Source organism: Xenopus laevis, chromosome 4L (assembly GCF_017654675.1).
Source record: "Xenopus laevis strain J_2021 chromosome 4L, Xenopus_laevis_v10.1, whole genome shotgun sequence".
In the NCBI taxonomy this organism is placed as follows: Eukaryota; Metazoa; Chordata; class Amphibia; order Anura; family Pipidae; genus Xenopus; species Xenopus laevis.
The window spans coordinates 51,769,851-51,793,323 of NC_054377.1; the positions used below are offsets into that span (position 1 = coordinate 51,769,851).

Consider the following 23,473-nt stretch of genomic DNA (forward strand, 5'->3'; position numbering starts at 1 on the left):
GGCCATGGGAAAAAAAAGATTGCCTGAACTGCCATTCCTCTCACACTGAGAGGAAACTGTAATAGTATAACTGTATTTTTATTAAAACACAATTTAGTAGACATAGATGTGGCATATTTACATAAAATGAACAATGCATTTTAACACAATCAAAACTAACTTTAGGAAAGCTTAGACAGAGTAGAAAGAAATTTACACGTATTGGATATGGAAGAATGTTTTCTCTAAAAATAAGTGGTTTTCCAGGATAAATGTCGTTTTTTGTGGGATTAACCAACATAAAATGTGCTGAAATGACTGCCATGACAGTTTACAAGCAGTATTTTCATTTTGGGCCTTCTACATGCCACATATGTTGGTAAACCTAAGCACATTTTTGATTAGTCCCCTGGCAGTCTTTTTTAGAATGTTTATTGTTGTCACCAAATGACGTGGGAGATGAGACGTGTAAAAAACGAGAGAGTTTATTTACAGATATTTGATCAAACTGTTACGTTTACAAACGTTTGCCGTTTGGTAGCTTATTCTAGTTTTTCTACACAAATCAAGTCATAAAACTAGTAAAATATGTATTCTCATTACTTAACATAGATTATTATCGATATGCATTTTTAAAGCGCCAACATAAATGGCTTTATACAAAGAACATACAGAATTACATACATAGCGACCGATACATAAGGTAAAGAGTGTAGCATTAAAGTAAATTTGCCCTGTTTAGAAATGGTTATTTTTTTATTCAAAAAGTACATTAATGAAGTATTATGTAACAGTTTTTTCCTTGTATTTTCTTTACTACATAGTGACTATATGGTCATGGAACAGAGTAAATTAAAGGCACAAGGCTGTAGGGCAAATGGTTTTATAAAGGTCATAAAACTCTGATATGACTTATAGGTATATCCTATAGAACAACTGTTTCAAGTTAAGAAAAGCGGCATTATTCAGCACTGTTTGTAACACTGATCAATATTTATTTAAATGTATTTATCGAATTTTTATTTTTTTAATTACGTTATCTATATATTGGTGACACATTTACCCTGCTTACAAACACAGTAATGTCAAATTGGAGTTTAGAGGACTGCTACAGTTGACTGAATACTTTGGATCCCCGGTCTTTTGTTATGTTGCAGTAGGGCTGTATCTATATGTAAATCACACAACGAAGTAGCAATAGAAGGGAGCAAGCTATACATTCACAAACACAAATTAAGAACGAACATATTCTACAAACTCTGATGAGAAACAAATGACATACCCCAGAGTCACTAAGGTGTACAAATTTTCAGGATAACTGATAAAAAGCTTGATTGGTTCGATTTGGATTCTTAAAACCAGTATTTTAACACATGTAGAAGTACCTTTATTTTATACTGTATTAAAACCAATGTACACAAAAATGTGTGAAACTGTGATAAGTGATTGAAAAAAAATGACAAACTTTTTTTTATACTACATTTCAACTGAATTTCTGTTACCTGTATCGGAATCTTTTTGATCTCCATTTGTTCCAACTGAAAAGGGCAATTTTCTTTTTGTGTTTTTTTCTTTTACCTCTTTCCCTCCATCAGTTCGGTCCAATTTTGGAGTCTTATTTAGGGAAACTTTATCTTTATCCTAGGTAAAAAATGTGAGAAATGAATTGTATTTTTAGATGAAAAATCAATTTTGTATGAAATATTTAATAAAGATATTGTGGAAGGTCATCTATCTGCGAATCCTCTGGTGCAATTATTCTTTTTAAACCAACAGTGTTTTCATTTTTACTTTAATTTTAAATCCAGGTCTTTATCACAACTAGTTAAGAGTGTTTGCACACATATATGACATAAAATCAAATGTTTACATTGACATCTGAAATGAAGCATGATTGGTTTAAAACAGGGGGTTATTAACCTACATGTTTGGACTGAAAAATAAATTAATCTTTTGTTCACAGCAGGTTACTATGATTATGCCAAAACACAGCAACCTGCTTTCACTCAAAGGAAAGACACACAACATGGTTTGATGTAGTATAAGAAAAATTGCTATAAGCCCAAAACTTTTAAATTCCTGCTCAGAAAAAGAAATGTCCTTCCATAAACCAAAAACATTCAGTCTGTCAGCTGCATTAACATCTTTAACAGCTTCTCAAAGCCTCTCCTGTTTGGTCAACAAATGTAAATATATATGCATAAAAGTTCAAGCAGTCACAAAACAGTCAACATGCTGGGACAAGAGGTGGCGTCTTTTTAAAAGGTATTTTATAGCTTTCGAGCATGTTTCCAGTCTGCGTGAAAACATGCAGTGGAATCTACAGGGGAATACCTATGTTGATACAGATTTATGGGATCACTCCTATATATTGTGAAAACCCAGGGAGTTCCTAATACTATTGAAAGTTTGATTTACAGACCTTTCAGCAAGCAACCTTCTTGTAATGCGATTCAATATGAGCACAAAAGTAGCCCTGTGTAGGGGGACAAGAAGCTTGTAGATAATGGCTGCTAAGTGTAATGCCATACATTGATGATTTACCACTCTGAAGGACGGTGACAAGGAGCAAAAACTTGAGAAAATGTAGAATATGCAAAATAAATATATTTGCACCTGCACATGGAGGTATAACTTTCTCTAGATGAATATATGAATACTAGAGGGAGACTACTATTTCTACAAAGCAGGATTTATTTGAGACTTGGGTTGATGGACATTTTTTTTTTCACCATCAGCTTATATAATAAAAGGTTCAGTGGGAGAGGTGGAAGGTGATTAAATCTATTTTGCAACAGTAAATAAATTTTGCAACAGTGTGTGTGCGCGCGCACACACACACACACATCGGCTCATACGAGTCAGAGGGAAATACTATAGTTAAAACAATGGCTGCACCAAACCCAGGATTTGGCTTTTTTTTCATCAGATCCAAATTAGGCGGATTATCCTTCCCCGTTGCACAGGGACAGGCCCCGTTTAATGACTTCGGCCCCCCCCCCCCCCGTGAAGTGTCCCCGTCTGGCAGAAAACCTATATAAAAATCCCTGTGGCTCGTACAGAAATATTAAGATATTTTTTACCACTAGGGGGCGAAGAACACAAGCAGGAGCCTGTATTTGTCAGAAGAGCCGGATTTGGGGAAGCAGAAGAGCTTTCTTCTTCCTTTTGGTGAGTGGAGGGAAAGAACTTTGCTCCTCACTCACTGTGTGAGAAATCCTGGTGGCTCCAGCTTGGCAGACCCCCGCCCCCTCTCTCCCCACCCACAAACTATCAATACAGACAGAGAGAATGTTGGTAAGAATAATTACTCCAACTTTATTACTCCTTGCTTGGTGGTGTTAATTTATTCCCACTTCCATTATCTTGCAGCAATTTGTCTGTATCTGTTTTTCACACACTAATGCCATTAAATCTTTACTTGCCTTAATTAGCCATTCTGAATTTTAACCTCTGGGGGTATCATATATGAAATTGCCTTTGTGCCATCCTTCTGTGAGTTCTGGGGGTACTATACATTCATTAATATATTCACAGAGGGTGTATTAGTAAAATGTGGAGTGGATAATGGATGTGTGGTTTGCAAAGTGGGCATGGTCTAAAAATGTTGCCAACGTGTTCCGCCATATTCTCCCGTCCCCAGATTTCTCTCTAAAAAATCTGGTCACCTTAATTCAATGCCTTGACACTTTTCATCACACAAACAAAACAAAGGAAAGGAAATTCGTTTTTTTTCTTAGCCCTTCCTACCCTAATTTGCATATGCAAACCCGGGCTAGGAATTGCTCTGGGACTTGCCAAATCCATCAATAAAGTTTCCATATTCGGTTGAATGACAAAATAGCCGACTTGGGCCATCCCTACTTAAAGTACCAGTATTATTCAGGGATGATACAATGACACACATTACAAAAATGTATTTCTGTGAAAAATAGCAACAGAGTATTTTTTATGGCAACAGAAAATAGAGTGTTGGACAGTAGCCAATTATTTGAACCACATTTTGAGCCTGCAAGAGCAGGTAAGGAGCACACCTTCTAACAAGTAATATAACCAGTACAATACTACAGTAATTGGCAACCCCACATATATGGTTGCATTGAAACTATTCAAATTAGCAAGACTGATGTCAAAAAACTCTGTCTACTGTGCATCTTTGAACATATTTCTGAAAGCATGTTGGACAATTTCTTTTGGATGCTACACACAAAATAAAAGTATTGTAGCCCATCCAATATTAGGGCAATGACACATGGTGCTATTTACCCTGCCATAGACAATACCGAGAGTTGTCTCTGCTAATACACTCAAAATTAGCAGCCGTGACACTGTCATGATTTTGCAACTTTTCACTCATTACCTTTTTCTACAAGCACAGGATCTCGCATAATGAACTAAAGGCCCTCCATACACGGGCCTATAAAAGGTGCAGACAGACGGAGTCTGCAACTTATTGGCCCGATCGATATCTGGCCAAGAGTCGGCGAGATCTCGATCAGGTGCGTTAACAAAAACCCGTTGGATTGTGGGCACATGCTGTCCCGTGATCCGACCACCCGTATCTGATGCATTATGATCTGATTATTGGGCCCACGATCGGCGGATCAGCCCAATTTCGGCCACTTAAATGTGGGCACATCGGGGAGAGATCCGCTCGTTTGGCGATCTCTACGTCTATGGCCACCTTAAGACAGTTGCCCACATGCACCATTATTAAAACTCTGCAGGCCGACATCTGCTACTTAGCCTAATGGCACACTAAGGGCCAGATGTTGTGATTCTCGGCCTATGTTTCTCCAATGCTGCTCTGTTGCTACACTAATACATTGCCCTGGCTTGTGTGCAGGCAAATGCGGCATATTTCAGCACCAAATGCAAAATCTCACATTTTGCCCCAAAATCTGCTGCATCGGTCTGCACCTGAGCCGAGGCAATGTATACAAGTGACTTGAAAAAGGATCCATGTGATCCGAAACATGTCGTGATTTAATAAATCTTTTTGCGACTCTTGTGCTCCATCCAAATCTATGCTGGTCTAAATGTTTGTGGGCCTGCTGGTGTGGCCTGATGGGAGAGTGAGCACTATACACAGGTGAAGATGACTGAACAAAATTGCTGAAATCTACAGGTGAAGACACATCGGGCAGTAGGGCAGCAGTGGAGGAGCAGATTATCCCTTAGTGTGATTTCAAACTACAAGATTTGCCATTAAATTTACCCTTCATTTAACAAGTACAAAAAGTATAAACATATTAAAAAGCAGTATCATAGCTTTCTGTAAAACACAACACCAAGGTCTTGTTCTGCACTTTCCAGGAACAGACAATCAATTTTAAAAAATGTCCATGTTCCATTAAATTAAAAATAACGTGCAGACATAGGTGCAGATTTACTAAAGGGTGATAGGGCAAGTGCTGGCACCAATTCGCCAGTGTTAGCGCCCGCAGGGACATCATTGTCTGAGTGAATTTTCGCCTGGCAAAATGTAGCGATGGGTGTAGCTGGCGACGTTTCGCGGGTTAGTGAATCTGCCCCCAAAGTATTGGTCTTGATATATGTATGGGTAAAATCGCGCTGCTCTCTGTTGGTGTATCTACGCAAGGTCATTTATTCTAGTATACAAGTGCCTGTAGCTTAATAAAAGCTAAGTGGACAAGGCAAGGGGTCAACCACTTGAGTGTTAACAGCTTACTTATCTAAAATCTTTATTATGATGGCTACTGGACTTTACCTCCGAACATTCTTAGAGGGGTTATAGAAGCATGTATTGGGTTGCTCCTAAAGTAAAAGTGCCTGCTGTAAAAAGCAAGTTAAACCATTAAAAGAAAGATTTGCGATTTGGAGCTATAGGTAGACAAGTGTGTATGTAGGTCACCATAACACAACACCCTTCAGGAACATTCCTACCTACTATTTTGCTGTTTTTATAAGATTCTACAATTCCAAATGATGTGCAATAGCAATGATAACCCATTTAATTGCTGATTGAGCACAGCATATACAGCTATTTAATCAAGGCTGAAACACGAAGAAAACAACTTGTTTGGCCAAAACAGGATGAAGTAAAAAAACAAAGATATGTAACAAATAGAAACAACAGCCCCAAAATGTTTGTTGGGATCTCACCTGAATAAAAGACTGTCATTTTTTTGAAGACGCATTGTGTGGAGTGTGCCTTTGTTTCTATTTGGTTCATATGGTAAGAAGGCTTTTGTTTGCAGCAGGGCCTTCCAATCAAACTATTTTTTTTTGTTAAGAATAGCAAGGAAGACGTTAAAAGTTTTTAAGTAAAAAACTAAGGCCTAGACAAAGGCAAATCAATAAAAACAAAAAAGGAAGCAACATCAGAGCGCTCTGGAGCAAAAATATAGCTGTAAAAGATTACATTAATATAAGTCATAAAAGTTAAAAAAAAACAAAAAAACAAAGGTTTTGTAAGCTTTAAAGGGGTGGTTCATATTTACATCAGTTTTTGTTTTTTTTATAGTTTTTGAATTAATTACCTTCTTCGGACTCTTTACAGCTTTCTAATGGGGGTCAGTGACCCCATCTAAACAACAAGCACTCTCTGTAAGGCTACACATTTAGGGGGTTATTAAGGATCAAGTTGTGTTTTCCACAAAAATGAGTTTTCGAGTTTATTTTTTTTCTCAAAAATCACATTTTCGGGTAAAAAAAACAAAAAAAAACGGCTTGATTTTTCCGAGATTTATTATACCGTCCTTGGAAATAGATAGAATCTGAAAATACACCATATAAAACCTGTCTAGGGCATGTAGGTCAATGGCAGAGTCCCTGGAACCATTTGAAGATGGTAATAGACTAAATGATGTTCCAGTTTTTTTGCCTGAAAACTCGATCCATTCAAGTGACTTGAGTTTTTTCCTGCTGAAAACTCAATTAATTCGAGTGTTTGGGTTGTGAACTCACGGATTCAAGTTTATTCCATTCAGGTAGAAACCATTCGAGTGAGGCGACTTCGGAAAACGAAGCGCCACGTGTGCATTCCTCAAGGCGATTTTAATTTTAGCCGGCGGAGGGCAGGGGGAGGTCAGTTCGGGGAGTTTGTCACCCTAAAGAAAAGGAGATTTGTTGCTGGGGCGACTAATCTCCCCGAATCTGCTTGTGTGGCCATACCCCCAAATGTGGAGCGTACTCCCTGTTAATGAAAAAGACTGATGGCAAACACAACATTTTCTGAAGAATAGCCATAAAGCATGGTTTTTTGTTTTGTCTTGAGCTAAACACAGCAACAAGAAAAACAAAAGACTGCGTGTTTCAAAGCTCTGGATTCTTGGTAGGTACTTATAAAACCTGCCTCACAGGACGTACAAGTGCAGGCAGAAAAACAGCCCCTCAGCTTGGATGCACTCTCTAGTGACACAATGCGTCAGCCTACATCAAAACACGCAAAGATTTCACAACTAAACATATACTCAAGTGATTCAGCTATGAAATCTGCAGTGTGTGTCCAAACCCAGGCCAATGCAGTGTCTCCAGGTGCAGATAAACAGAGCGGAGGGGCTGTATCTCTGCCTGCACTTATAAGTGGGCCAAAAAACTGGCCTGTGTGGCAGAAGCCTAAAGTAAATGGCAACGTGCAGTGAAGCAGAATGGAGGTCGGCCCAAATACGCAAAAACAAGCATTTTCAGGCAGTCTGCTCTGCTGTGTGTGACTGCAGGCAACTGTCAAAATGAAAGGAGATGGGGCATGGAGAAGATCCGCTTTTTTCAGTCATGAAAAAAAAAATTTGCAGGCTGATAGCAGCCTTGGCCTAATGCGAGGCAATGTGCCTGGGGAGAACAATGGACTGCAACAATCATCTTATAAATTTAATTATTTTAAAGATAGGTATAAGCAGAAATGCTTCAGTTGGAAACAACATTATTGCTAGGGTAAGATCGCCAAACTGGGGGGGACAAAAAATAAAAGGGGAGATAGATTTGTTGCATTTACCACAATATTCACAAACTTCCATCTTCTGTGAATATGTTTTTCTAAACAGTTTTCAGATTGTCTTTTGCAAAACATTTTAGCAATATTTTTTCTGAATCTCACTCCTCCTGAACCAGTCAGCGTCATCATGTGTCTCATCTGCTTTGTAATAACGATTGCGCCTTTTAGAGAAGAGATTCTCGGATACTTTTAAATACCGATATGGGATAAAACATGCATTATCACCTAAAACTTGAGCTAAATTTTCATTTCTCAATTGATGAATTCAGTTCCACATAAGTTGCATCCAAATGTTGATCGTAAGAGGGTAAATGAAGACTGGAGGAAACAATGAAAAGCAAATGGTTTTGTAATAAAGAATGTATTAAATTCAGAATCCCCCCATATGGCTCAGTACCTTAGAATGCCACTGCTTACATAACACTAGAAGATAATGGTTTGTCAGTGTACAAGATCAAATTACGGATTCCAATTCAAAGAAAACAAAAAAATGAGACTACTTGCAAAATGAGACTACTCAAAGGCAACCAATCAAAATTTTCCGTCCAGCCCGATCAATGAGCCGACCGATATCAAAGTCTTCTGCCGATATCGGTCAGCTCTTTTCCCACCATACACGCCCTGAATATCGCACAAAAATTAGTTTCGTACAATATTATCTGTGCGTCTATGGCCACCTTAAGTTACTTACAAAATCAGATAGAAAGCTATAGGCTATGGGCACACAGCCTGTTCTGAGCTGCTGTTGTAAGCCTGTGTAATTGCAGGCTGAGAGAAGCTCCATTGATTTTGAATCTAATCAGCCTGTATGCGGTCACACACAGGCTGAGGTCAGCCCAAATACGCAGGCTGAAAACAGCCACTGTGTGCATAGTCATAAAGCAAGGTCACTGTAAACTGCTTTTTAATAACATACCCTGATACTGCAATCTTTCCTCAAAGTTAATATCAATATACATAGCTTCTGAATCATTTGAACTAGAAGTCCATCCCCACACAATCCTTTATTCCCCTGCATGAGTATTTGAAGGAGAAACTGCTTAAAGGAACTGTAACACCAAAAAATTTAAGTTAAGTTATTAACATATATTTTTGCCCTGCACTGGTAAAAGCTGTGAGTTTGCTTCAGAAAGATTATTATAGTTTATATAAATAGGTTACTGCGTAGCCATGTGGGCAGCCATTCAAGCTGGAATAAATGATTAAAAGCAGAGAGAAGCCCTGTCCAATACAATGATGGTCTGTTATCTGCTATGTAACCTGTGACTTTTCTCCTTTATTTCCAGCTTGAATGGCTGCCCCCATGGCTACATAGCAACTTTTTTTATATAAACTATATTTTCTTTTTCTGAAGCAAACACACAGATTACCAGTACAGGGTAACAATATATTATATGTTAATTACTTTCAGTTTTGGTGCTATTGTTCCTTTAAGCTCTGCACATGCTTGCAGTTTGTTCTTTTTTATCCTTCTTAGCAATGACTCAAGCAGCTGAATTAGAGCATGTGCATATAGTGCCAGTGCAAGGGAAGCGACGTCAAATACAGGTAATATGGTGCTGTGATCCATGCATAACAGAGGAAAGCTTAAGCAGCAATTCACTGTGCAGAAGCTATGGCTGATGTGGTGTAAAGGCTAGTGCCACACAATGTAGATTATCGACAGGCAGAGAATTTACCCTAAGCTCCGAACAGCTTTTGCTGTAACTGCACCAGAAGCCATTGTGTAGGCACAGATGCAAGCACACAGAGCGGATTTAAACGCCAAAATGCTCAATACTCAAGAGCTTTCTTGATGAAATCCGCTCCATGTGCCTGCACTAGGGCCGATGCAACAGCTCCAGGTGCAGGCACATCAATAACCAGTTAAGAGGGTGGGGGTGGATTTTCAGTCTGTGTTTATCTGCAGGCCGAGAATCTGCCAAACGCGACACTAGCCTAAGCTTGACCTGGAATAATGGGAAATGCATGATGTTAGTATTAGGAAATAATAACAATAGTGGGATACATTTCTGCAAAAACCTAGAGTGCATCAGTAGTAGTATTTTTTTTTTTCTCTATTTGCCTATAGCAAATAATAATAATTCATAATAAATATAATTACTGCACCCTGCCCAGCTTCTCCAGAGATGACTAAACACTGGGCCTTGTCACCTCATTGTAGCGCTTATATGAAAACGCAGCTGTCTGGCATTGCAAGTATGCTACCAGTCAGTCAATTCCAAATAAAGGCCCCCACACACGGGCCGATAAAAGCTGCAGACAGACCGAGTCGGCAGCTTATTGGCCCATGTGTGGGGCCATCTGATGGGTGTCCCCGATCGATATCTGGCCCACGATCGGATCAGCCCGATATCGCCCACCTCAATGTGGGCAGTCACCAAACAAGCGGATCTCCCTGTGTATAGCAACCTTAACCAATCCACCGGGGAAATTGTATGTACTTTGTCACTGTTTTTACTGGAAACAAACACATTTTCAGGTCTGAAGCCTAACATCTAATAAAAAACTGGGGGACCTCCCTAGTGGGGGACAAAAACTAGGGTAAAGCATTATTACCAATTCATGATAATTAACATTTCACTGACTGAAGGCAGGTGAAAAAGCGTACAATACAATACAATACACAGGCTGATCTCATACACAATGAGTTGACTCATTGGCATACAACTTAAGAACAACTAGTTTGGTGAGTTTACCCATGGTAGCCAAATTGGGATAATTAGAATATAATTGGGGGCCTACAGAGACTCATAGCATATTTTGAACCATGAAATAATGCGAAAATGCCGTATTCTGCATTTTTGCCTCACATGATTATGCAATTGAGGTGTTGATTCCTGTGGTTCAAAATGAAAAAGGTAGCTTTATAGCCTGCAGGGAGTGCTATGTACAGCAGAATGCAGTCTCCTGTTAACCATTATCTTGATGCAACACACACAGTACTAAATGCTGATCTGTAAAATGAGTAGACTCGGCATTAGAACAGACAAATAAAAGCAGTTCATGCACTGCCAGACGCTTACCTTTTTCCCAGTTTGTTTCTCCACCATGTCGTAGCTGAGAGAAAATTCTTCTAGCTGTGGGGTTTTAGAACACCCACCTTTGGGCATCGTTTTACCTTCCTTACTTGAACTTCATTTATTTGCCTATCGCTTCGTCATCAACAGTCTGTATTACGAAATAAACAAAAAATAATTAGTATTCTAAAAAGCAAACATTCTAAAAGCAAAATGTACAGCATAGTTCTGAAATCTGATCTGCAGAGAAGCAATTTTGTAATTAAAGGATAGATACACCACTTTGAACATCAATTACATAATCGGGTAAAGATATACTCATGGTTTTTGTTAATTCAGTGCAAACAGTGAAAGCTGTACTATCATTTTGCAACTCCCTGGTTCTTCAGCGGAAGTAGAATTTAGTTATTCAAATTATCCTTCCCATTTAGGCCCCTGTATAATTAACTCATCCTTATCTGCAAGCCTGAGACACCAGCTTGCTTTATAGCATGCACCCCCTTCTCTCATGCTATATATATGCATGAGAGAAGGGGATTCAATATACAGGACTCGTTAAAAAAAAAAAAAAAAAAAATACAGTTGTACTGAAGTTATATCGAATGTGCTCATATTGGACAAAGGTGTAAGAAGATTTATACTGCTCTTTAATCAAGAATCAAGGAGTAAGAAAAAAGATTTCTTACCCTATTAAGGCTAAACAATATACAATTATACACCACCACATGCTTAATTTAGAGTGAAATATAAACTTTCTATCATCGAATAATATGTGAAATATAGACCTGCTAAGCTCCCTCCTCAGTGTGGGAGAGACCCTGCTTTATATGGCTTGGATTTACTATTTCTAGACATAACCAAATGCAGAAAGAATTCTGGGGAAAAGTCCCAGGATCACCTTAAGAATTCCATTTACATGAAATAAGACAGAAGCTCACTAGGGTTTAAAAGCACACAGAAATAGCCAATAAAATGTGTACAGTACTTTTATTTTGTGTCAAAAATGGTATGCAACGCTTTACAAAACAAAAGAATACAAGGTGGTTCTGCAAATATAAAGAAAATTAAAGAGAATTGCTGTGAAAAACCTAAAGTTGTTGCTCTGAAACAGTTAAGAGTTTATGAGGGTGAAGAAACAGAAGCTCTAAGGGTCGAACTCAAAGTAATGCACATGAATCTGTATGTTCAATGTATATACCTATTTATTGTACAGCGCTGCAGAGTATGTTGGGGCTTTTTAAATACATGCTACCAATAACATATCCATGGCTTATTATGCACAGAAAGCCATTTAAATAAACATATTTGCCTTTAATTAGATGTGATATCTTGGATTCTAATGTAACATGCATGCAAATGTAAATGTGTATGCCTCAAAGAATATCAATGTTACTATATTTAGGCAATATCTTTAATGCTGCAAAAAGCATAAGGTATGTTATTTATGACTATTCCAAAGAAACACAATTGCAAATTTCTGCTGCTGAAATTTCTTTGCACTTTGAATCATTACATGATATCAGTGTTTGCATTAATATTAAAAATAACATGGTCTGATTAAAAAATGTCATTTCAGATGTAAAAAACTGAATGATAATAGTTAAGGGTGGTCAGTCCACAGTACTCAGATACATTCTATCCCGAAACACCAGCAACCTACTTTTTCTCACCATCATTCCTTAAAATAAACGGTCACAAACTTTTCTCAGAACCATTTTTCCATGTTTTGTCTACATGACTTTTCCAGTAGCAAAATACACTATGTAACATTAGTGAAAACAGTTCTCTTACAAACCTGCAAATACTGGTGAAGATTTTATTGGTGCATATGGTGGTCCTATTTAGGTGTTTTCCGATTTTTTTTCCACTAGTAATATTTTCTGAAAAACTTTTCGAGTTTTTAGAGAGCAACGCACCAGAGGCCACCACTTTTTTACACATTTTTATTATTTGTAGTTTGAGTTATTTAGCTTTTTATTCAGCAGCTCTCAAGTTTTCAACTTCAGCAATATGGTTGCTAGGGTCAAAATTACCCTAGCGACCATGCATTGATTTGAATAAGACACTGGAATATGAATAGGAGAGGCCTGAATAGAAAGATGAATAATAAAAAGCAGCATATCTGGCTGATATATGGGAAAAGTAATTTCTTGGGACACTTCAGCATGAAATAATGTGGTTAATAAATATGCTAAGATGTGTTCACAAGAATTGTTTTCCATGTTTCAACTTCTATGGTGAGTGTACATTTCTATACCTACAAGGGATGCAGAAGTGATTGGCATGCATCAAATAATAAATGCACGGTTTTTGAGTGGGCTTTTGATTGTCTGCTTGTCATTTTCGTGTCCTTTTATGAAAATATATTTGCGAAATTGCAAAAGCGGTGCTACGCAACAGGTTTCAAGGTTATGGGTGCCCGACTGTAAACAACATACAAGCAAAGTGTGCACAACAATGCACATAATATATTCTGAAGCACTGTACAATGACAAATATTCATACAAACATTCTTGATAGCACTTTCAATCATAAACCTAACAAACAAACAGTTTATAATCAGTTTTCTGTGCAAGCTTGTTAAGAATATTGGTATAAGTTGTTAAGCAAAAACTGCATATAGTCACACATTCACCATACTTCTAGGTTGAAATACTTAACCAAAAAACCATGACAAGTGATATAGTTACTTGGCTTAGCCAAATAATATCTTCTGCAATAAGCATCTTAAAGGGAGAAAGTAGTATCCTAATTTTATATTATTGTAGTCATTATGGCAGTCTTTGCATTGTCCTCTAAGATAGGGTTACCAGATCACTTGAAAATTCAGGGACACTTCTAACAAATGCATGTTGCAGGTAGGATTGCCACGTGGCGGGTATTTTACTGGCCTGGCCAGTAAAAATGATGGTTGATCCCAATGTTATTAATAGGGGAAAAAGATAAATATATAGGAAGGTCGGTATTTTTTTTCCAGAAAAGGTGGCCATCCTAGTTGCAGGACATGTAAATTGCAATTGGTGCATCCCTTTTAACTAGATTTTCTAGATGTATGCCTGAATTTTCAAATGATCTGGTGGCCATACATATATAATAAACTATGTCAGAAACTTTAACTTTAAAAATCATGGCCTATGGCTCACAATGCATTTTCTCCACTGGCAGTATAAAATGCTGGTGGATAATAGGCAACAACTGCACTGTATATGTGTGCATTGACTGGATAAGTATCCACCTGCCACTCGATTGGGCAAAAAAAAGCTTAAAGGGGAAGAAAACCTAGTCGGGTTACTTACCCTTCTGCGCAGGTCCAGTCCAGGGAGTTCACCGACGACATCTTCTTCCACGCGATCTTCTTCCTGCTGTGAACGGTGTTTTGGCGCATGCGCAGTAGGATCATTTCGCCGGTACGGATCTACTGCGCATGCGCCAAAAGTCACGCGCATGCGCAGTAGATCGTACCGGCGAAATGATCCTACTGCGCATGCGCCGTTCAAAGCAGGAAGAAGATCGCGTGGAAGAAAATGGCGTGGGTGAACTCCCTGGACTGGACCTGCGCAGAAGGGTAAGTAACAAGTTAGGGGCATTTGCCCAGCGGGACGGGTAGGCCAGGGGGGAGGGGGGTTTGCGCCAACTAGGTTTCCTTTCCCTTTAAATGTGCGATTTCATGGCAGAAGAAAAAAATACAGGGTGGCATTTTCTCAAGTCAGTATTCCTTTAGGTTACACATAAAAAATGAAAACGTGCCAAAAGCAATTACTAATTATATTAGAGTCATTTACAGGTTATCTTCTCAACCAGCATTTCTCCTAAACTCCTATGTGAGTGCACACAAAACAACTCAAACAAAAACATGTCCCAGTGTGCGGCGTAGGTTTAAAAAGTATATGTTCTTCCTGTCTTAAATCTTAACACAATTATTATTCCTCTCCAAGGTAAAGCACTCCACAACAACGGACAAAAGACTATGCAGGCCTTGCAATGTTGCCTGGTAACAGTTAAGAGAATATAACATTGTTTCGGAAAAAATGGAATGAGCTTTATTCAGACCTGAACAGACCTCAAGTAATGTTTGGAGCCAGGACAATGGAATATCATAAAAGTAACATGCAGAGGGCTATTCAGACTCAAAGGGGTGGTTCACCCTTACATTAACTTTTAGTATGTTATAAAATAGCAAATTCTAAGAAACATTTCAATTGGTCTTTACGATTTATAGTTTTTTTAATTATTTGCCTTCTTCTGACTCTTTCCATCTTTCAAATGGGGGTCACTCACCCCATCTAAAAACAAATGCTCTGTAAGGCAAAACATTTATTGTTATTGCTACTTTTTATTACTCATCTTTCTATGCAGGCCTTTTCTACTACGTCTCTTATTCAAACCAGTGCATGGTTGCTATAATTTGGACCCTAGCAACCAGTTTAAATTGCAAACTGGAGACCCGCTGAATAAAAGCGAAATAAACCACAAATAATAAAAAATGTAAATAAATTGCAAATTGTCTCAGACTATGACCCTCTACATCATACAAAAGGTCAACTCAAAGGTGAACAGCCCCTTTAATATTTCTTAGCTGTGTAGGGATGCTACACACAAACTTGTCAGGGCTACAACACAAAGTGTTGGTAACACAATCATCTCTGGAAATCTACAGCAGTGAAAATGGATAGTACCCAGTATACTGAATCAAAATCTTCAGTGTATTACAATAGTGCATTCCACATTGCTATGGACAAAAACAACTCAGAATCAAATCAATAAGAAGAATATAAATTAAAATGCTTTGTATTGCACTGTACTCTAGCAAAAACGGGATTAAACTTTAACTGCTTTTTAAAGGGGTTGTTCACCTTCAAAACGCTTTTTTTTTTTTGCAGTTCAGTGGTTTTCAGATTGTTCAGTAGAAATAAAGAATTTTTTCAATTGCTTTACATTTTTAATTTTTTAGCATTCTTCCAAATTGAGGTTTAAATTAGTTTAATGTTCCGGTCTATGGTATTTCAGTCTGGCAGCTCGGTAATTCAGGTGTAGAATCTGAACTGTTACCATTTGCTGATACATTTCTCAGCAGCATCTGTAGAATATTAGCAACTATTGTATCAACAGCTGTTAATGAAACTCGGATTCTGCTCAGCAGGGTCCAAAGATAAGAAATGTATCAACTTATGTATGAATTTAGAACAGTTTACAGTGACCCCCTCCTCCCAGAGCTGCTTTAGAATGAAAATGAAACTTTAATATTGGAAAAACAGTCACAAATAAAAAATATAAAGTAACGGGAAAAAGTCTTTCTTTCTGGTGATCTGAAAACAACAGAACTGAAAAAGAGTTGGAAGGTGAACAACCCCTTTAAGGGCCACAATTTCCTTGCTGAATTAAAATTAGCAAAGGGGAATGTCTATTTGGGTAGATACAGGGAGATGCTGTTAAATGAACACAAGTGTTCATTCCTCAAGCAGTTATGTTTGTACAATTGTCACATAGGTTTTCAGCTTTCCAAATACCCAGTAAAATTCTACTTCCTTGTGGAAAAATGTAACCTGGTGGAGAAAATACATAAATGATGCACCTAAAAGCATGCCAACGGAGCGCCAACGGGTAGCAGGACCGCATCCACTAGCCAATGCGGTCCTGGATCGCAGAAAAGAAATTTGACCGATCGATATTGCCTGGTAACCAATCAGTGGAAACCAAGAGAGTTGCAAAGCAGGAAGTAGTATTCTGGTTATTATGTTAGACATCCAGTCACTCCAGCCTTTATATATTACATACATTTTTTTTTTTTTTGCACAGCCTATTTAGCCAGTTTTTATTTTTACACTGAAAAATTCCTTTAAGGAAGCAACTGGCTTGTGACCAAGGCTCCAGACAACTTTTAGGCCATTATATAAGTGCACTGTGTACTATTGTGATCATTTTTATTTACATATATACCCTGAAGAGTACTGCTACTCCTTCCACACCTGGGGGGAAATTCACTAAAGGGCGAAGTGACTAACGTTAGTGAAAATTTGCCAACGTGACATAATTTCAGGACTTCGCCGATTTACTAACGGGCGCAGGCGTAACTTCACTAGCGAAGGAGATAGACTCTAGCGCTACTTTGCACTCTTAAGCCAGGCGAAGTTTCATTCTGGCGAAAGAGCATTACTTCGCAAATTCACTAAAATGTGCCTTTCACTTAACGTTACCTGTTCCGACAGACTTGCCTTCGCCAGCTCAGACCAGGCAAAGTGCAATGGTATGTATAGGGCTTCTTCAATTTTTAGTTAAAAATTTTTCTAAGTCCCAAAAAACGCTGGCGTCTTACTTTTTCGGGGTGATAGGCTGCAAAAGAAAGTAAAGATTTTTTTTGGGTACCCGGGCTCCCCCATACATTTCCTAGCATATGGCACATAAACTATACACTGGGCACATGTGTAGGGCAATATAACAACTCTATTTTCTTTTATTAAGGTTGTGTTGTGTATGTATTTGCTGCAACATATACGCCCATTCAACTTTAACTTTCCGCCGTATGCAAATTAGCCAACACTAGCGTAACTTCGCTTCACTTTGCGCAGTAAAGATAGGGCAACTTTGCCAGACTTCGCCAGAGTTCGGCGCCCTGGACGCAACTTCGGATTTTAGTGAATTAGCGTTGCCATGGCGAATCTACGCCTGGCGAAGTGTTGCGATGTGAGCGAAGTCGGCGCTGGCGAATTTTCGTAGGTTAGTGAATTTGCCCCCTGGAGTCACATTATATTCAAATGAATGTCAAACGAGATACGTACAGACGTTACCTCTGGTGGGAAGGTAGTTTTTAACACTTAAGTATTCCCTGGTAGTCACATTGTATTCAAAACTCCAGATGTGCAATAACCCTAAATGGGTAAAGTCAGACATGAGTCTCATATTCAAACATGACCCTACAACACAGCAAAGTCTATGAGAAGCATTTGGTATAGAAGGATATTTTTTGTTATTTATACTAAGGCCAATAGAACATCAGACGAAATACACTGCCAGTAGTAGATAAAGCACTGCGTATCTTGACAGCGCTATATAAATAAATGATGATGATGATGATGATACTTGCACTGCTGGTCGCAAGCATTAATGGGAAGAAGTTATATGGTGGTATTTTCAAAGCAGCAGTTCTTTCCCAGGATGACTAAGACTAACACCACCTCGCATGTTAATGTTTAAAAAACTTAAACTAGGAAAAAGAGATAATTACAGCCATAATCACTCAAGTGTTTTCTGGCCAAAATCTGATCCTAGTGCACACTGGCAAGTGGTATACACAAATAGTGGGGGGTGGAATCAAATTGTATCCACAGAGGCTATACCATCAGAAAAAACTTATACTTATAGAACTTCTAATATCGGAATTACTAGATTCAGTCAAATTAATGTCAAATTCAGTCAATTCGCAACAACTGCTATAGTTTTCATGATGCTAGTCTAAAAGTACAATCATAAGTACAGGTATACTTCTGTTTAATGCAATATAAGGTGGTTTTACAATTCTTCTGAAGAGTTCTCAAGTAATTCTACTTTTAAGGGTAAAATGTAGACCTATAGAAGGAAAAAACAAAAGGCACTGTCGTGGTGCCTGTCAGGCTGGCACTGTGGCTGTCACTGAAATATTTTAAATATTAAAGCACTATGTGGGGGGAAACTGCTTTATGTGTTTAAAGAAGGATAAATATAATAAAATGCTAATTGATGTTTTTTCTTTAACAGTAAAATTATAAGTAAATTGATAATGCCTAAGGGTAGAGACACACGTGGAGATTAGTGAAGATTAGTCGCCCAGTGACAAATCGCCTTTTCTTCGGGCAACTAATCTCCCAGCAATGCCTTCCTGCCGGCTAGAATCAAAAACGCTGGCGGGATGGCGGCTTTGGAAAACGAAGCACTCCGAGTGGCATCCCGACCGCGATTTCGATTCTAGCTGGCGGGAAGGCAGATCGGGAGATTAGTTGCCCGAAGAAGAGGTGATTTGTCGCTGGATGACAACATCTCTCAGAATCTCCACATGTCTCTGCCCTAAATGTAGTGAATAAAATGCATAGAATCCTCTATCTGTTTAAAATACACAGTAAAGACGGCCATAGATTTTTAAAAGATCCGATCGTCATCGTGAGACCACGAATATCTCAGAACAATCGTACGACTTGTCCATCAACTAAAAATACCAATTTGCCAGGAAAACAAGGGTAGCTGCCTGCTTGGCCCTGCAAACATAGATAGTAGAGATGCGCCGAATCCACTTTTTTGGATTCGGCCGAACCCCCGAATCCTTTGTGAAAGATTCGGCCGAATACCAAACCCTAATTTGCATATGGGGAAAAACTGTTTGTTTTGTGAAAAAAAAACCGTGATTTCTCTCCCTAGCCCTAATTTACATATGCAAATTAGGATTTGGATTCGGTTCGGCCAGGCAGAAGGATTCAGCCAAATCCTATAAAACATATATTGCTTACACATGCAACTTGGTAAAAAATGTCAGTCTCTTAGGTATTTCTTGCCGATCCCTTCACAGTCCCTCAGCTGTAAATGAAAGTCCAGAACAAATATATATGTATTCACTATGGAATATATATAAGGGGATCAGCGCCTGTGGCAACAGAAATTAGAAACAAACATAGCGTAATACGATCAATTAAAGGGAATATTACCCTGTGCGTATGTAAAAATGATTTTTCAGAGATGTGCTCCCCTTTTCTTTTTGGGCAGCTATTACTTAGAAAAAGAGAAATAGATCCAGGTGAATATAAGAAGAATAGGTGTCCTTCCTGTACAACAAAGGTGTAATCCGATAGTGAAGTGCCTCCACACGAAGTATAAAATGCCTACTTACAAACCACTACTGTGGCGTTATGCATATCAAGAGAAATCCTTTCTGGTCCCTCCTCCAACTCACCGCTCCTGCCAGACTCTGGATTAGAAATAGGAACCGAGGATAGTGTAATACTGTTTATTAAAACATAATTAAAATCAAGTAAAAAATACACTCACATTTGCGCACAGGGTGATATTCCCTTTAATTGAACGTATTACGCTATGTTTGTTTCTAATTTCTGTTGCCACAGGCCCTGATCCCCTTATATATATTCCATAGTGAAGACATATATATTTGTTCTCAAATCCAAATCCTGCTTAAAAAGGCCGAATCCTGGCCGAATCCCGAACCGAATCCTGGATTCAGTGCATCCCTAATAGATAGATTGCACTGGGACCGACAAAGATTTTTTAACCTGGTCGATCAATTTCCTGACAGATGTCGGACGAAAAATCGTAAGATGTTCGATCGTTCGAATCCCACTAACCGCACTATAATTTCGAAGGATTGGTCGGACTTCACTAAAATCGGTCGTTCTGCAAGAGAAATCTTTGCGTCTATGGGGACCTTTATATATTGCCGCTTTAAGGCTGATTGTACATGGTTGACCAAGAAAACACCTTTATTCACTTGAACGTGTAGCATGAAACAGAAACAAATCCATGTTGCATCATTGCAAGATAGCGAATTAGATTCCAAGTGCACACATCCAGCTGCATAATGGACTTTTGAAACATTTGGACCAAAGAGGGATGTATACTTGAAATCTAACTACCTCCATTGCAAGGACCAAACATGAAGTAGCTTCAAACTCCCTGATTGAAGTGTTAACTCTAAAAATAAACAGATTTTTTATTAAAAGGGGCAAAAACATACATTCAGCTCAAGCCCTATTTTTGAACATGTTGAACAATAGTGAAACAATCTACTAAAGAAGAACCCAAGCATAGAAAATCAATGGAATCATTTTATAACAAAAAATAAATGCAGCAAACTGACTATTGGCATGTGGCATCTAGTCAATCTTACCAATGCCAGACTCCACCCAAAGCAAAATATTTGCAGACAGACAGATCTCTGACCGCACCATCTTCCAACTCTCATTCTCACAGACATCTGCAGTTCATTGCTAGTCGCTATTTTCTACAGACCTGTTTGACAGGTTGGTAAAGATTAGTTGATTTAGAATGATGCAACAGTGGAGAAAATTCCAGCTGCTTTCTGGGACACAAGATGTTTCAAAGTAGTAAAGGATATTTGCAATTTAAAAAAAAATTACACAGTAAAAATATTGCTCTATCAAGCAGGGCATGGTTTACTACTTGTAGTCAATATCTCTATGTAATCTGTATGTTTGCTGCATATACGCATCTATTGTACAGTGCTGTTGACTTTGGTGGACAGGGCCCTTAATCCTTTTATATCACAGACACAGTCATACAATTTTAATTTTAATATGGTGAGCCAAATTCTGTCATGATCCATCAAGATACATAGGTATTTAAAACTCTAGAATATGTGGATATTTGTATCAAACTATTCCTCTGGTCTCCATACACATTTATGAACAAGTTAGTAACGGCTGCATCCTCTTTACATTATTTTTGCAATACATTTTTTTTTATTTTATTTTTTAGACCCCACAAAGAACGTGAGGTTTAGAGACAACTCAGTAGAGACAACTCAGGGTATGTGATTGCATTTCACAACATAGGTAATGTATTTAATGCAAACATGTTACCGTATATACTCGAGTATAGGCCGTCCCGAATATAAGCCGAGGTACCTAATTTTACCTCCAAAAACTGGGAAAGCTTATTGATATAAGCCTAGGGTGAGAAATGCAGCAGCTTCTGGTAAGTTTCAATCAAAAAATTGAGGGTTTCTGCTCCCATTGGAGGTGCTGGCGAATATTCTTGGAGACTATTCTTGGACGCCGGCGACTATTCTTGGACGCTGGCGACTATTCTGCCGGCGACTATCTGTTTTTGCGCTTGCCCCGAATATAAGCCGAGGTAGAGTTTTTCAGCATATTTTGGGGGCTGAAAAACTCGGCTTATGCTCGAGTATATACGGTACTCTCCCAGTAGTTAGCATTATGCTGGATGTGGATATAGAATTCATAATTCCAAATGATGAGGGAACTTTATTAAGAGTGCCAAGTATACAGAGGTCTGTTGGATAATTAGATTAAAATGTTTACAGCTGGGGGGGGTTATTCTTTTATTTTCTATGAACATTATTTTGTTTTAGATTTGGTCATTTTCTAATATATATAAATCCATTGTGCCCTAAAATAATAAATTATATTCTGCAGTGTGTATTAGTCCATAGACTATAACGGTTATCAATACAGTGGTGTAGTCGTATGAAATTATGTATACACATTGTATAAGTACACCAACTGTAAACCTTGAGCTCACTGTAGCCTTGGATATTATGTTTGTCCAAAAAATCATCCAAGCCACTCAAACACATTTATACATTCCTCCATCACACCACCACCTGGTAGGGCATTCCAGAACCTCACTCACTGCCTTTACTATAATGAACCAATCTAACTGTTCCAAATAAAATCATATATTGCCACCTAATGTAAAGTCTATTAAGCTGTTCAATAAAAAAAAATCTCTATCATTTTAACTATTTGTGGTCTTGCCTCTCATCCAGTGATTATACTATCATTTGTAATGTGATAAGGGGTATAAGTACAGGTAAAACTTTGTGGCTCTGTACTAACATGTACCAACAACCCATACTTTCATATACTAGTATAGCTTGCACATTTACAATATAAACCAGTAATAGAACAAATCAACAGTGGCACTAAATGCTGCCATAGACCTTCAGATTTTATTCTTTGTACGATTATGGCCTTGAGTTTTGTATACATTTTCGAAAACATGGCTTTCTGATTGTAAGTTTATCACGCTGCTTATGAGCGTCTATTCATGTTCACAATTCTCTATGTGCTGCAGTACACATTTTGCAAAAACTGCTGGGTTTCAACAGCACCTAATGCATGATAAATTGCATCCATGTATTAACAAAATCAAATTAATTAAAATAATCTTTTTATTGTTGTGACTATGGTAGGCAAACCTGAACTACAAAAATGTTTTTCATTTTCACATCATGTGTAAAGAATATTGAGCAATTTAACAAAATGATGCAAATAAAGTGTTCCAGTTTCATAAATACCCACTATGGCTTATTGACTCTTCATACATTGTTTCCTGGTCATTAAATAAGTTAAGGATTTTTTTTTTTGCCATTTTTTTAATCATTTTCTGACATCTTAATTGTATTATTCCTTAACTGTGAAAGTAATTATCTATGTCTAATAGTTTTTTTGGTAACGAGGTTATAGTGGTTGGAGAGTGGGCCTGTTCAGGGGGCTTGGTGTTGGCTAAATGGGTTTAGTTCCCCATTACTGGTCTGCTATACTATTATTATTTACCATTGTATTTAACAGAATTCTCTTTCCCACTTCAAACTTTTTTTATGACCAAGTAACTTCCTCCCACAGCGACTGACCACAGCCTTCCTCATCAACTCCCATTGCCCTCCTATTGTCTTATAGTCCCCTTAGCACATACTTTGCTAATGAAGGGTCTACTTTTTGTGCTGTTGTGCCATTATGATCTACATTCATAAAAGCATCAATAACATTCTGTTCCATGG

General features: G+C 38.1%; 1 protein-coding gene across 1 annotated transcript in view; it reads right to left on the reverse strand.

Moving 5' to 3' along the window:
- Positions 1-23,473, reverse strand: part of ankrd11.L (ankyrin repeat domain 11 L homeolog) — a gene marked incomplete at its 5' end in the record, with an annotated part of 83,894 nt that overhangs the window by 17,670 nt on the left and 42,751 nt on the right. The window contains 2 exon segments of the mRNA NM_001092091.1: positions 1,482-1,620; positions 10,963-11,107. Coding sequence (NP_001085560.1) covers positions 1,482-1,620; positions 10,963-11,049 — 226 coding nt within the window.